At 39.0% G+C, this 14,429-nt stretch overlaps 1 protein-coding gene across 1 annotated transcript in view; it reads left to right on the top strand.

Annotated features, from left to right (window-relative positions):
- ITGA8 (integrin subunit alpha 8) overlaps window positions 1-14,171 on the top strand; it is a 172,878-nt gene extending 158,707 nt beyond the window's left edge. Inside the window, exons 29-30 of the mRNA XM_073334109.1 lie at window positions 9,064-9,186; window positions 11,789-14,171. Coding sequence (XP_073190210.1) covers window positions 9,064-9,186; window positions 11,789-11,875 — 210 coding nt within the window. The 3' untranslated portion in view covers window positions 11,876-14,171. The remainder of the gene's footprint in view (window positions 1-9,063; window positions 9,187-11,788) is intronic.
- The last annotated feature ends 258 nt before the right edge of the window (window positions 14,172-14,429 follow it).

The following is a 14,429-nucleotide window of genomic DNA, read 5'->3' as shown; positions in this document are numbered from 1 at the left end:
TTAAAATTAAGCATTTACACGAGTCTTTGAGGGATTTAGAGCATGGTATTTTTGTCATGGGATATGGTGCTTATCTTGTACATGGTCGGGAAAGAGGAAGGATGCTGGAAACATAACTGAATGGTGAATCGATTACAATAAAACTAAATAGATCAGATGACCCTTAGGAACTGTTTACTCCTGCTCTTCAGTAGCACTCTGTAATGGGGCCTGATCCTAAATCGAAAATGTAAAGGGGAGTCTTTCCATTGACTTCAATGGGCTTTGAATCAGACCTGTATATTGTACAACTGGAAGTTCTTTCTTGCTGAAGGCTGTAACGTTCAAGAGGAAATTGCCATTTTAGTCTAGATATAATTATTGTAAATAAGATTTTATGCATTCCTTCAGTAATGTTTGCACAGGAAATTCTTTGTAGTAAAGACTGAGGTATGGGATTAGTATAGCTGGTAACTTCCTTGACTTTGGTTATGTGACTCTTGATTTTGTATTTGATAAATACAAAATCAAGTTTTGTATTTGATAAAAATAAAATTACTTTTCTTATCTTAAAAGTATAATAGGATCTACCCAGAATGACTTTGGCATAGTTTGTTTGATCAATTTTTCTACAGTGAACAAAGCTGGTTTTAATACACTTTTTTTACTCTTTTGTTTTAAACAGTGTTATACAGTATGAACTACTGGGTATGTTTATTTTAAACAGCCTTGTAATCACTAAGAAGTCTGTTTACACAAGGCATTATAATATGTAAACACAAATGTCAATATTAATTATGATACCAAGCTCAGGGGAACTTTTACTTATTGCTTTGGGCATTTTTTCAAAATATACAAGAACATTATACTGTAAATGTTTGATGGTAAAATGTAGGAGTATTAAAGAGGTTATTTATGATCTATCAACCCCTGTAAGAAAAATGATTAAAGATTAGATGAAAAGCAGATTAATTGGCTGTAATGTTATTGAAGTAGCAATGGCATTACAAGAATAACTAACTTAAAGCTACTGTTTCTTAAAATAGCAGATAAATCAGATAGCTATGAATAAGCTGGCATTTTAATAATAAAACTGTTTCCAAAAGGAATAAAGATAAAAGGTTAACATTGCAATGAGCATCCTATTTGGCACTATGATTTGCTTAGTTATTTATTTAATGCTGGAAGTGCTCAACACTTTACAAGACACAAAGATAAACGCAGTTTCTGCATTTCCAACAGGACCATGATCTGTGAATTAACTAGCCGAACACAGGCACTTTCTAGGCTATAGTTTGGACCTGTCTGGAGGAAAACAGAAAAGTGCATAAACTCTGGCAAGTCATGTGTAAAAGTATAATTAGGCAGGCCAAAAAAGAATTTGAAGAGAGACTAGCAAAAGACAAAATCTAACAGCAAAAAACATTTAAAAGTACATCCAAAGCAGAAAGCCTGCCAATCGGTGGGACTCCTGGATGATCAGGATGCTAAAGGAGCACTCAAGACAAGTCCATTGCAAAGAAGCTAAATTTAATTCTTTGCATCTGTCTTCACTGCAGAGGAAGACAGGGAGATTCCAACATGACAGCCATACTTTTTAGGTAACAAAATCTAAAGAACTGTCCTAGATTGAGGTGTCAGTAGATGAGGCTTTGGAACAAATTGGTAAATTAAACCATAATAAACCAGCTGGTATCCACCTAAGAGTTCTGAAGGACTCCAAATATGAAATTGCACAATTACTAACTATGTTATGCAATCTGTTGCTTAAATCAGCCTCTGTACCAGAAGATATGAGGATAGCTAATGTAACTTTGATTTTTTTAAAAGTCTCCAGAGGCAATCCTGGCAATTACAGGCCATAAGCCTAAATACAGTATCAGGCAAATTGGTTGAAACTTCAGTAAAAAATTGAATTATCAGACATAGATGAACATGATATGTGGGAGAAGAGTCAACACGGCTTTTGTAAAGGGAAATTTATTAGTATTCTTTGAGGTTGCCACCAAGTATACGGACAAGGTGATCCAATTGATATAGAATCATAGAACCATAGGATTAGAAGGGACTGCAAGGGTCATCTAGTCTAACCCTCTGCTAAGATACAGGATTTGTTGTGTTTCAACTATCCAAGACAGATGACTATCAAGTCTCTTTTTAAAAACCTCCAGTGAAGGAGATTCCACAACTTATCTAGGCATAGTATAGTATAGTATAGTACACAGCTACATGTGAAAGGATTTAAATTCTTCATTTTATTTTAAATGTTGTTTTCTAGATTATCCCTAAACAGCATGCATTATCAGAAAAAACAGGAACTTACCTGAAAATGGTTTGCTTAATTTCTATGTGGCTATTTTAATGCACACTGGGAGAAATATGTGCTTAAATTTGTAATATCACTCTACCCTTTAAACTTTGCAACCCTAAAAATTAGTATACTTGATAGGAGGGTGCCACTGTACTTCAACTTTCAGAAAGCCTTTGGCAAGGTCTTAGATTAAAAGCTTTTAAGCAAAGTAAGCAGTCATGGGGTAAATGGGAAGGTCCTCTCATAGATCAATAACCAGTTAAATGATAAAAAACAAAGGGTAGGAATAAAGAGTCAGTTTTCACAATGAAGAGAGGTAAATAGTGGGGTCCCCAAAGGATCTGTACTAGGACTGGTAGAGTTCAACATTATCATAAATGATTGGGAAAAGGGGGTAAACCGTGAGGTGACAAAGTTTGCAGATGATACTAACTTACTGAAAATAATTAAGTCCAAAGCTGACTGTGAAGAGTGACAAAGGAATCACACCAAACTGGGTGTCTGGGCAACAAAATAGCAGATGAAATTCAATGTTGATAAATGAAAAGTAATGCACATTGGAAAAAAATAATCCCAACTATACATACAAAATTATGGGGTCTAAATTAATTGTTATGACTCAAAATAGTGGATAGTTTACACATTGTGGATAGTTCTCTGAAAACATCTGCTCAATGTGCAGCAGCAGTCATAAAAGCGAACAGAATGCTTCCACTAGGAAGGGGATAGATAATAAGACAGAAAATATCGTAACGCTGCTATATAAATCCCTGGTACTCCCACACCTTGAACAGGCATACATTTTTGGTCGCCCCATCTCAAAAAAAGATATATTAGAATTGAAAAAGCTACAGAGAAGGGCAAAGTAAATGATGAGGGGTATGGAACAGCTTCTCCACGAGGAGAGATTACAAAGACTGGGACTATTCAGTTTAGAAGAGCTATGACTAAGGGGGGATATGATAGAGGTCTATAAAATCATCAGTGGTGTAATTTACCCCTTCACATAACACAAGAACCAGAGATCACCCAATGAAATTAATAGGCTCCCACACACTTCCTTGTGAGCTATACTGTCACCTACCGCACCACAACTTTACTTTTTGCTCCTGGCAGTCCTCATTGTCACAGGTGGGTGAATCCACACACACACACACACACACAGAAGTGTGCTCCCCTCAGATTCCAGCTCTCCACTTCAGCAGCTCCCGCAGCAATGTAACAGACAGAAAATCACTATGGCCTGCTGCTGCATCCCTGATGTGAATCCCTTCATCATGACAGAGGAAAGCACAAGCCATTTGCTTTGTTCAACATAGGGGAAAAAATTAGCATTAGCCATGTAGGAAAACCAAAATGCATCAAAATTCTGCTGCCAAACATGTAAATCTTGTACAAAAATTCCAAATCCTTGTAACTTCAGATGAAAACAGATAAACCCCCTCAAAATGTTAACTGGCTCTGCTCCCCTAGCACTAAACCTGAAACCACATGGAGAAGTGCAGATATCCAAGTTGAAATAACACAAATCTGTCCTAAATCAAAATCATAAGTAAAAACTGTTGGTGGAGAGTGTGCATGACATATGGTCCACTGTGTAGATATTAGAATAAGGAAGACAAAAACTGGAAGGATGTTTTGTTCTTTCTCCTGTGCCAGCCTCTTCCTGTGGGTGTTCAGAGCCAGCATTCTCAAGTTGTCTATCAGTGACTGCATTATTAGGCCTTGTGCAGTGCGCAGCGGGGAACACAGGGTTGTTATGTTCTAAGGCTAGTGTGAGTGCAGGCTTTGTGTAGGCACAGCTAGGGTTACGCATTAGCATAGTCCTTCCCATTCAGAGGAAGTAAATTACAAACAGCTCGCACCACCACTGCTTTGCTTTCAAGAACACAAGACAAAGAGGTGCATGGGGTTGGCGGAGAATGGGCATGGGTGAGGAGACGTGGGTTTAGGTGTGATAAAAAGGTGTAAATAAGGCCTTTAGCTGTGTATTCCCTTCTCTGGCCTTACTCCTGCTACAAGATTGGCATAATTTGGTGACCATGCAGCAGCGCTCTCCTTAATAAAAGACCATCTTCCCCTGCACTGCCTGATGTATGCAACACTCTGAACCTCGTGAGTGTTACACTCTGCACCTGCCCAGGATTAAGGCTTTTTATTGATGTTACATAAATTGTAAGCTCTATAGAGGGTGATAGGAGGATGGCACAGCCTTGCGGCAAATTGCCTACTACCTTAAAAGACAAAAGGTACCAATGAAGGGTAAGGGAAAGGGTTGCAGCTCCCACTCAGACTGGCAAGGTGATAATTGGTTCACAATTCATCATTAGTTATTATTTGTATTAGTGGAGCACTCAGAAGTCCCAATTAGGAATGGTACCCCATTGTGTAAGATGCTCCGCCAAAACCATAATAACACACATTACCTAACCTAACGTGTTTATGATCTAAATTGGGACATGGTACAACAAATGAGTGCAACAAACAAATGAAAGAGTGGGTGAGAGGGGATAAGGTAACAGTGAGAGGAGGCTGTAGTTACATAAGCAAGCTTTGAGCCTGATCCAAAGCCTGTTGAAGTCAATGGGATTCTTTCCATTGATTTCTGTAGGACTTAGATCAGGCCCTATGTGCACAATTAGATGGTCATGACTTATTCAAAGGTCTTTAAACAAAAAATAAAGCAGCTAGCTGTAATGTCTACTGGCCACTTGCCTAGCCCTCTAGTTATTTTCTTGTTTAAAATGTGCAGTGTCAAGAAACTGTCACCAACTGGCTCTTTACCCACCCATACATCACTGGATAATTTCTTGTAGGTGTGTTGTCTTTTTTTATAATGCCCTGTTACAATTGTCAATATTATCCCTCGTGCAATTTCTTTGACTCCTGGGCCTACTGCATTTAAGTACCCTGCATTACTGCTTACACCAGGTGTGAATTTGGTTCAAGATATTAAGATCAGCAATGGCTTTATCACAACAATATTGCAGGCAAATAAGTTTTCTCTGAGTCCATCAGATTCAGGCTGATAGAAGGTGCTACTTAGGTCAGCTTCTGGTTGCAAATTTCAAAGGTTTCTTGACGTGCCTGTAGGTCTTGCTTTACTGCTTCTTTCTTGTCACCAGCAGCCTCAGACAAGTAACACCAGTACTAGGTCCCAGTGCTGCACCCCTTTATGACAGCAATTCTACAGAAGTCAAATGAATTACACCAGTGTGGAAGTGATGTATGTGAAGTTGGCCACAGGCCTATAGTCTTTGATCATATTCAGATAGAAATATTACTCCTTGCTCGTGAAGTATCGGGAACCAAGAACTTTTCCAACAGAGACAGCACTTTGTTTCAGATATATCTTATCAGTCTCTCTTCTTGGGCTGTCTGTGAGGGGTTTTTTGTTTTTAATCCATTCTTATCCCTTGCTCAATACTTAATCTGAGCCTACAAGATTTACCTCAGGGTTCCCACCATAATATTTAAGCAGCAGAGAGAAATTCTTCTCCCCGTTAGTCAGTGCCTTGCTCTGTTACAGATTTTGTGCAGCCACTCATCTCTACAACTCTCATGACTATTTTGGCCAGATAGGCCTTTTGTACCAATTCATTATTATCCATGACAGAGTTTTCTGTGTGCAGTGACTGCAGACAGAGCAGCTGACCTTGCTCTCATTCTTGATGCCCTTGCATTTTAATGCCGGATACAGAATTGCTGTGAGACACAAGAAAAGCCATTCAAAATATTTATTAATATATTAAACTAGGAGGCCTCCACTGTTACTGCTGAACCAAGTGGTGTAGAAAGCCTACAACATTCTGCAATGCCCTATAAGATGTGAAAAAAACTACAGTGGTGGAATCTATTCCTTTTACCCTGGTATGTGGGGAAAGGGAGTGTTTGGAGGGTAGTGGGAGTTTTGTGGTGTTTATTTGAGAAAGGAAACAAATTTCACTTAATTTTATTGGATAAAGAATATATGATTTTTTGCATATTTGCATCCAAATTCTTATGGAGCACGTTTACAAATGAATGCAGTATCAGGGTTCAATAAGTGTTCCCAGCTGCAGTGGAGAAGCATGGTAGCTGAATGTTTCCGTTACAAGATCAATGACAATATGTCTAACAATGTTGCATTTAATCAGTGGGACTCTGGCCAATCTTAGTGTTAAACATAAGGACTGGGCAGTTTCTGAGTGTCTTCTGGGGAACCCACAGGATACATTGTAGCTGGAAGATAAGTGTTATAGCCTTGTTAGGTCAGGACTGTTATCCAGAACATAGATTTTCGTCCTTCTTTCAGTATAACCCTACTCACTTTGATTTTGAATCAGGTAACAGAACTCAGATACTACAGTGACTGCATTCTAGAAGAGTAGACAGATGTATCTTATTAGGCCATACCAATCCTCCCACCACTCTCCGCCTGCTAACTCTGCAAGTGCTGCCTCAGACCAGGAACTAGAGGCACAGAGATGGAACATGTGGAAAGGACTGGCTTATGCAGTTAGGAATGATGGTAGTTGGAAGCAGGGAAAGGGTCTGCTGGTGCTTACAAAAAGAGAGGGAGGCCATGATCAAGGGAGGGAGGGAGAAAGAAAGAGAAAGATCAGGTTCACAAAGAAAGTTGGAGATACTGTTTTTTAAAAAAAAAGCAAGAAACACAGACAGAAGGAGTGGAGTTAACTTGGCACTTGTCCATCACAGGGGCTATGTCTACACTACTACGATAAGTCGACCTACACTACGCAACTCCAGCTACGTGAATAATGTAGCTGGAGTCAACGTACCTTAGGTCGAGTTACCATGGGGTCTACACTGCGAGGGGTTGATGGGAGAAACTCTCCTGTCGACTTACCTTACTCTTCTCGTCGGGGGTAGAGTACAGGGGTTGACTGGAGAGCGATTTGCAGTCAAATTGGCGGGTCTTTAGTAGACCCGCAAAATCGACCACCAGTAAATCGATCTCAGAGCATCTATCCCGGCTGTAGTGTAGACCTGTCCTTAGAATCTTAATCACTAAAATGACTCATTCTAAGGGCTAAGAGGTCATCATCAATCTTCAAATTGAATACTCCATTAAAGTGAATTAGTAAGTTCAGAACTATTTGGTTATAATTGGCCAGTTAGCTAATAGTCAAAGCTTAGCAAATGGAGAATTTTTGGCAGGGCTGAAAAAGTTGGACCCGATTCTCCTCTTTCACTAGTTTTACACTAGTGTAGCTCTGTTGATTTCAGTGGAGATGGTTCTGTTTTACACTGGTGTAAGTGAGAGGAGCACCAGAACAGCTAAATCTAGATCCTGATGAGTTAATTATTATTTAATGATAAGGGAAAAGGGGAGTCTGCATGGAAGAATTTGATGAAAAAGAGACTTAGCTGTCAAGACGAGGGCCAAGAGAGAGAGTGAGAAAAATCTTGGCAGACACCAGAAGGATACAATATTGGACTAAATTATTTGAGCCTAGAATGTGGCAGAGGAACTAGCAGTAAGCAGCAGACTCAATAAGTAAGGACTCTGATTTCCTGGCAGTACCTCAAGCAGTTAAAGTAGAAGATAGCTTCAGAAGGCATATAATCAATTTGCTGTGAAAACTTCCTGGTGGTTGCATTCCATCATGAAGAGCAGGATGAGTTCCATCTGCCACAAACTTACTCTACTTAGGCTGAAGAGGAGTATGTGAGATGGGTCCAGCAGAAAACCCAAGAAAACTTCCTAGTGCAAAGTAAAAGAAAAAAGCTAGAGAAAGATGACAGAGGATGTAACCTATGAGTAAGGAGATAAGGAAAGCTCAAGCTAACTCTTTCAACTTAGAAACATCTGAGAGAAACAAAGTAACAAGTGAGATTGATGAGGAGAGCTTTGAGCAGTATCTGAGGGAGTAGAATGAACTGGATATGAGGTATGGAGCAGAGAGCCAGGAGATAATTTATTGGGAAGACGGGAGGAGAAAAAGCTAGAAGAGCTGTTAGCTTCATTTGTTACAATGAAGGTTTGGAATCTAGATGATTTTGTAAAATCAGTGGGAAGACCTTAGCTCCTCATACTTCACATATTATCCACACCTGCTGCTTTCTAGAGCCACAGACAATGAGAGAGCTGTTGCTATACTTTCCGATTACATCTCAATACATTAAAATGGTCATTTTACATGTATACTAGGCTTCCTTCAAGTGTGAGAGTTCAAAATGTAACTAAGAGTTCAAAAACAATGGTATTTTTGTGCATTATGCTTATATTACATGGATGACATGTTCTATATGAGGAGTTTAGCTCTTGGGCTGCTTAGCTGAAACATAAGGTAATATTAAAAAAAATTGTATTGGTTTGTCAGCAAAAGATTTTAGATTACAACATATTATGTAGATGGTACATATTTTAGTTCCAGTAGAGAACTGAGGCTGAAATTGGTTCTTGTTTACACCATTGTTCAGACTATTTAAGACAATGATATTACTCTGGATTTTACACTGGTGTAACTGAGAGCAGAGTTTGGTTCCTTGTATGGTTTCGAAGCATTTACTGTTACTGTTATTTGTTGAGCTTCAGAGTGATTCTATATTCAGTGGGTGAAAATATTTTATATTATGTCTAATATAAGAGGTATATTTGTCTGTGCAAATCCCATTTTTAAGGATTATTGTGAATAAAGTTGCAGCAAATAAAGTTGATGTACAAGAACTGTGGGCAGTATATGTTTCTAATCTGGCAATTTCATTGTGTTTCATTTTCTGGTTTCATTTATTATTATTCATTTACAACTCATGTCTTTTCGTTTCAGATAAGAACATCTATCATCTGGGCTACTCCAAATGTCTCCTTTGTAATCCCTTTATGGGTTATAATACTAGCAATACTCCTTGGATTGTTGGTTCTGGCTATTTTGACCTTAGCTTTGTGGAAGGTATGTTGTATTATTATTATTTACTTAATGAAACTTGGAAGGATACTTACAAGATTTAGGATGACCAACCAACCAAAAAAAAAAGAGCGAGAGAGCAAGAGAGACAAATTGGAACCTGTGAGCTTTAAGAGTTTGGAGCAAAAGCAACAATAGACTTATGTCTTCTTTGATGTAGCATATGATGACATGCTTATGTTGCTGACTTTTGTGAAGGGACATTGCTTTCAAAGTCTTCTTTGTTATGAAAGTCTGGTTATAAATGGTTTTACAGAGTTTGGCTCTGATTCTGAAGACTTATGATCTTCTTTCTGGAGTGTTTAGGTTCACAAAGCATTTTTGTTTCATTTTCCTTGAATCCTTAAGGAACTGCCATTTTTGTTCGCACATAATTATACAATCCCTCACCCAATTTGGGAGGAGATTACTTTTAAGGAGATTTCTTTTAATATTACCAGGTTGTCTCTGATTTTTTTTTAATTACAAGTTATCAGATTCACAGTCAGTGAGTTGGTTGATTTTTATTTCACAGGTTTTAAGACAATCTTCTTCTTCAGGGTTCCTGGAAACATCCCTTATAACACTAGAAGTTGAAGTCGTTTCTACCCATCACTTAGTCCTTGGAAAAAGTGTCATCTCTCAACGATCTTTAAGCTAGCCCTGTAAAATGGCCCCCCAACTCAAGGCCAGCTGCTCATCCCTTTGTCACTTTATTTCACTGATTTGAAATTCCTTCAGTAATTGTGCCTTACTGTAACCACTTCTGAATTGGGATAAACACAAACTGTGTCATTAGAGTTACTGTTGATGACAACATTCAAATCAGGCTTTTAATAGTGACTGTCATAAGCAGCTTTACTAAATATAGATTTTTGTTTACACTCTGGGGTCCAATCCAGCTTTCCTCGTCCACCTAAAACTCCCACTGTCTTCACAACAAATGTTATGAATAGAAAATAATTAATAATCTAGCCAGTCTTTCAGAAGAATATATCACTGCAACATAGCACCCTGGGATGCAAAATGCTATTGTCCATTGAGAATGCTGTATTATCTCTCTGGCACCAAAGGGTGAAATTCTGGCTCCATTGAAGTCAATGAAAAGGTTGCTGTTGACATCAGTGAAGCCAGGACTGCATTCAAAGAATGGAAAGCACTTTTCAAAACAATAGGGAGACAAGATCCCTGCCCAAAGAGTAAAGCACTTTTCCTACTTTGAACATTGTATATATTGTGACAGGATCAGGCCAGATGGCTACAGGAGAGTGATAGAAGGCAGATATATTAGCCCCAGGTTAAGTACGGTCCCTTTTCCCTGGATAAGGTAACGGGGGGAGTTGTAGCTGTCACGCAGCTGTTCCAGAAGGCACTCTACACAGCTGCAGTTCACAGGGCGCTGGGCTGGAACCTGGGGTAGAGGGCGGGCCTGGGTTCCCCCCAAACCTCCCAACTCCTGATCCAACACAGGAGGTTCCACCGGAGGGGAAGGTCTCTGGGCTGTTCCCCGACCCACATGGTGGATCAGCAGAGACTGCGGGATTGTTCTTACTTTTTTTTTCCCATGCTGGCCAATGCTGAGGTTATCTGAGTGAATGGCAGATTTGAGCCACGAAAGTGGCCAAACTGAGGGCTACTGTGAATCTCTGTGGTGAGCAAAATCTGCCAGTAAGCGCAGGACCCACCAAGGTAGAGGTGGAACTTTATCACAACGTGTATTAAATAATAATAGTGCAGCACCCTACATGGACAGAAGCACTATTTCTTCTGAAAGGACAGGTACCATATGATGGACTGGATGGCTTTTCTCTGTTCACGGCATTTCTAATGTTTTCCTCTGTAGCGCATGTTTCCCTTAATTTTAAAAAATTCTTAATTTTTCTCTACAAAAATACATTTAATTGGAGAAAAAGATAACAAACTGTGTGTGTATGATGGAAGGAAGGCAAAGACATTACTACTATTGTTCATTTTTTTGAATTTATTACAATGATTTAAACTTATCTCAGTCAGATGTCTAATGCCACCCCTTTGTGTTCATTTTTATTGTGTATTTTATCATATGATGGGACTTTTTTATGTCACTACTTTCGTGCTGTTTATGCCTTTCCTGTAGAACCTTAAATTCACTACAATATATTTAATATTTTATTTATATATAGCAGCTACAGAGCAAAAAAAAATGGTGGCATTTAAGGTGATCTCACAAGATGCTAATCTCCTTCAACTTCCACTGACTTGATAAGAGTTGAGGGTGTTCAGTAGTTTGCAGAATGGTTCTGTTACACCTCAGTGCATTCTTAAAATCTCCTGGAATTCCCAATATATAGTGGGTTTATATATGTAATTACCAACATAAAGGGCAATGTCACTGCTCCCAAGAGCTTATAAACAATGGGCCCAATTCCACAACCCTGATTCAAGTGAGTAGTTCATACTAATGCAACTAGTTCTGTTGACTCCATGTGACAGCTAGGAGCAAAGAAGAGCCCCTAAGTTAAGGCTCAACATGGTGAGGGGTGGAGGTTAGAGGAAAGGAGCATGAGCTGCAGGAGAACAATCATGTGGCTGCCTTATTGTGATTTCTCTGTTGCCTTGTTTTCTGTAGTGCGGCTTCTTTGACAGAGCTAGACCTCCTCAAGACGACATGGCTGACAGGGAACAACTGACAAATGACAAGACTACTGATGCATAAAAAAGGAGAGTGAAGGTTCAATTCAGAGTCCTGTTCAAGCCTAGAAATGTGCTAAAGATTAATGAAGGATTTCTTCTACCAACAGACTTCCTTTGAAATTGCAAGTGCCATGATGTTGTAATCTGATCTATGCAACGTTTCTGAAAATTCACCACATGATGATGATCCTGGGCAGAAACCAGCCTTATCACTGCCTTAAAAACATAATCCTTCACTGTGCAAAGAGTTTTTGTACCATACTTCAGTCGCTCTAGATTTTGACAGATGTTTTTGAACACATGTGGTGTGTTAAATCACTTTCAGAATAACCCAAACCTTGCAAAGATGAAATGCCTGCATTGCTGTATCATCTAGAAGATGGATCAGGACAAAGCTTTCAAACACTACTGTATCATGCAGAATATTTTTGACACCTCCCTAAGGATAAGAACTTTTATGAAATTGTGGCTCAGGGAGACAAGCAATATATTGGTACTGTGAAAGTACTTCTGAAGCAGAAAGGTAGTCTCTAAAGGACTTTATACATGGGGCACAATTTATTTATTTTTCCACCTTTCTGGGATGAGTATCAGAGCTAATCGTAGATTCACAGTTTTAGAGAAGTAAATCATAACATGGAAATAATTTGCTTATCTTGTATGTAATAGACAAGTGACCTGCACATTCAGAACAATTTTCTTGGCTACAAGGGTGATTTGGGGAGCAGGGGAATTTAAATATAATTGTATTGGAAGGGGCATATAATAAAATATTTTAAAGATATGTTGTGCCCTTTTCAACCTGTAGATGACAGCACTGAATTCAGTGAATCAAATCCATTCTTGGTGTAAACTAGTGCAACATCAATTGAAGTCTGTGGGAATTTTTGCCCACCTTTTTGCTAGGGCTGAATTTCTCACCACTATTCCTGGGTACTTATTTCATTAAAATATCCTCTTAAAAATGCTACTGCATATTTTGTTGAATTCATGACTATTGTGTCATAGGTGACAACATTTGATTGATTTAAAAGAAATTATAAAATACAGACCTAACAACATCTTTAATGTGTTTAAGATATTTCAGGAAGTTAAGTTTTTGGGTTGAGTATCCTATAGTTATCTCATATTACAAAGAGTCTTGCAGAGAAGGTGCACTGAATTTGCATTTATATAAAAAGTAGGATGCAGATCATCCAAGGCTGAGATGACCTACAGAAGGAAAGACATTTTGTTGTAAAGGCAATAAAATGTTGATTTGTTTCTTTGCTGCTTCTAAGATCCAAAAGACTAGATCCATAATTCACCAGTAACTCTTTCTATAACATCAGTGAATGGCCTTTATTTAAGCTGGATTCATTCAGCTATAGAGCTGTGCAAACCATCTTCATAAAACCTTGGACCATCCTGTGCTTGTCCTGAGTTTGAAATTTGTTATGTTTTGTGAAATCTAGGAGGAGGACATTCATTTTCTGACACACACACACTCCTCATTCTCCTTCCTTCTTCCTAGCCGGTCTCCCTGTCCCCCAAGCACCTGGGATTCCTATCTTCAGGGCGGCCAGTGGCCTCTTCTGATCCATCCTGCTACTTCCTGGGCTTTTTTGGATTGCTGGCATCTGTCTTCAGGGCAGGGGAAACCAGCGGGCAAGGTCAGTACTGTCAATCCCAAGAACCTTCCAAAGGACCTGGAAATATTTCAGTTGGACATTCCACTATCTTATGGCAGCCAGCTCATGGACAGACCCATAAACCTCAAGTCTGTAGCTGGAAAACCTGAGCACTAAAGGTCCATCTTAATGCCTCACATCAGTCTGCAAGGAAATCTTTGAGGGTTTTCTAGTGTTATGGGACATTATCTGCCCCTGAGGCTTAAGGAAAGGAGAGTTCCCCCAATCTCTTGTTTTCTGAGGAGGTAAGGAAGGTGCCTTACCACTTCCTGGGCCGCAAAAATCCCTTGAGACTGAGGACAGCAGCCCTCCCTAGGCTGATTTGTGCTGACCCCTTGCAAAACAAACTGCTGCATTCATTTCACAAATACCCTTGCAAACCACACCCTGCAGGGTTCATACATCTCTGCATCCTCCACAGTTCAGATTGAATTACACACGCACACAGGAAAATGCAGTGAGTTCATCTTTTGTAAATATTGAATTGTGTGTAGTAGTTTCTGAAACAAGTCCAGCCAGCCAAATAAATTCACATCATCTGCACGACTCTTTTACTCTGATGAAATATTATCATTAAGAATTACTGAACATATGACTTTTATATGTGCAATATTTTATATTACCTATGTACCTGAAGCATGTTTACACTGGCATTTTTGGTTGTTTTTTAAACTTTTGAATATACTGATTGAGTACAATAATAAAAGGACTAGAACAAACCCAGAAGGTTCTGTTAGTATGGATTCCAATGTGTTTTCAATCCTGCTTTGGCCAGACAAAGGGACTAGGTGACCTAATAAGTCCTTTTGAGTTTGAACATCTATGGTTCAATTTTGAGCAATTCCATTTAATTTTAATGATGGGCAAAACATGTTCAGATACTAAATTTAAACAAAGGAAACCCAC

This window comes from Lepidochelys kempii, chromosome 2, assembly GCF_965140265.1.
Source record: "Lepidochelys kempii isolate rLepKem1 chromosome 2, rLepKem1.hap2, whole genome shotgun sequence".
In the NCBI taxonomy this organism is placed as follows: Eukaryota; Metazoa; Chordata; order Testudines; family Cheloniidae; genus Lepidochelys; species Lepidochelys kempii.
Note: the sequence above shows the minus strand (reverse complement) of the source record. Positions and strands in the feature narration are given on the sequence as shown.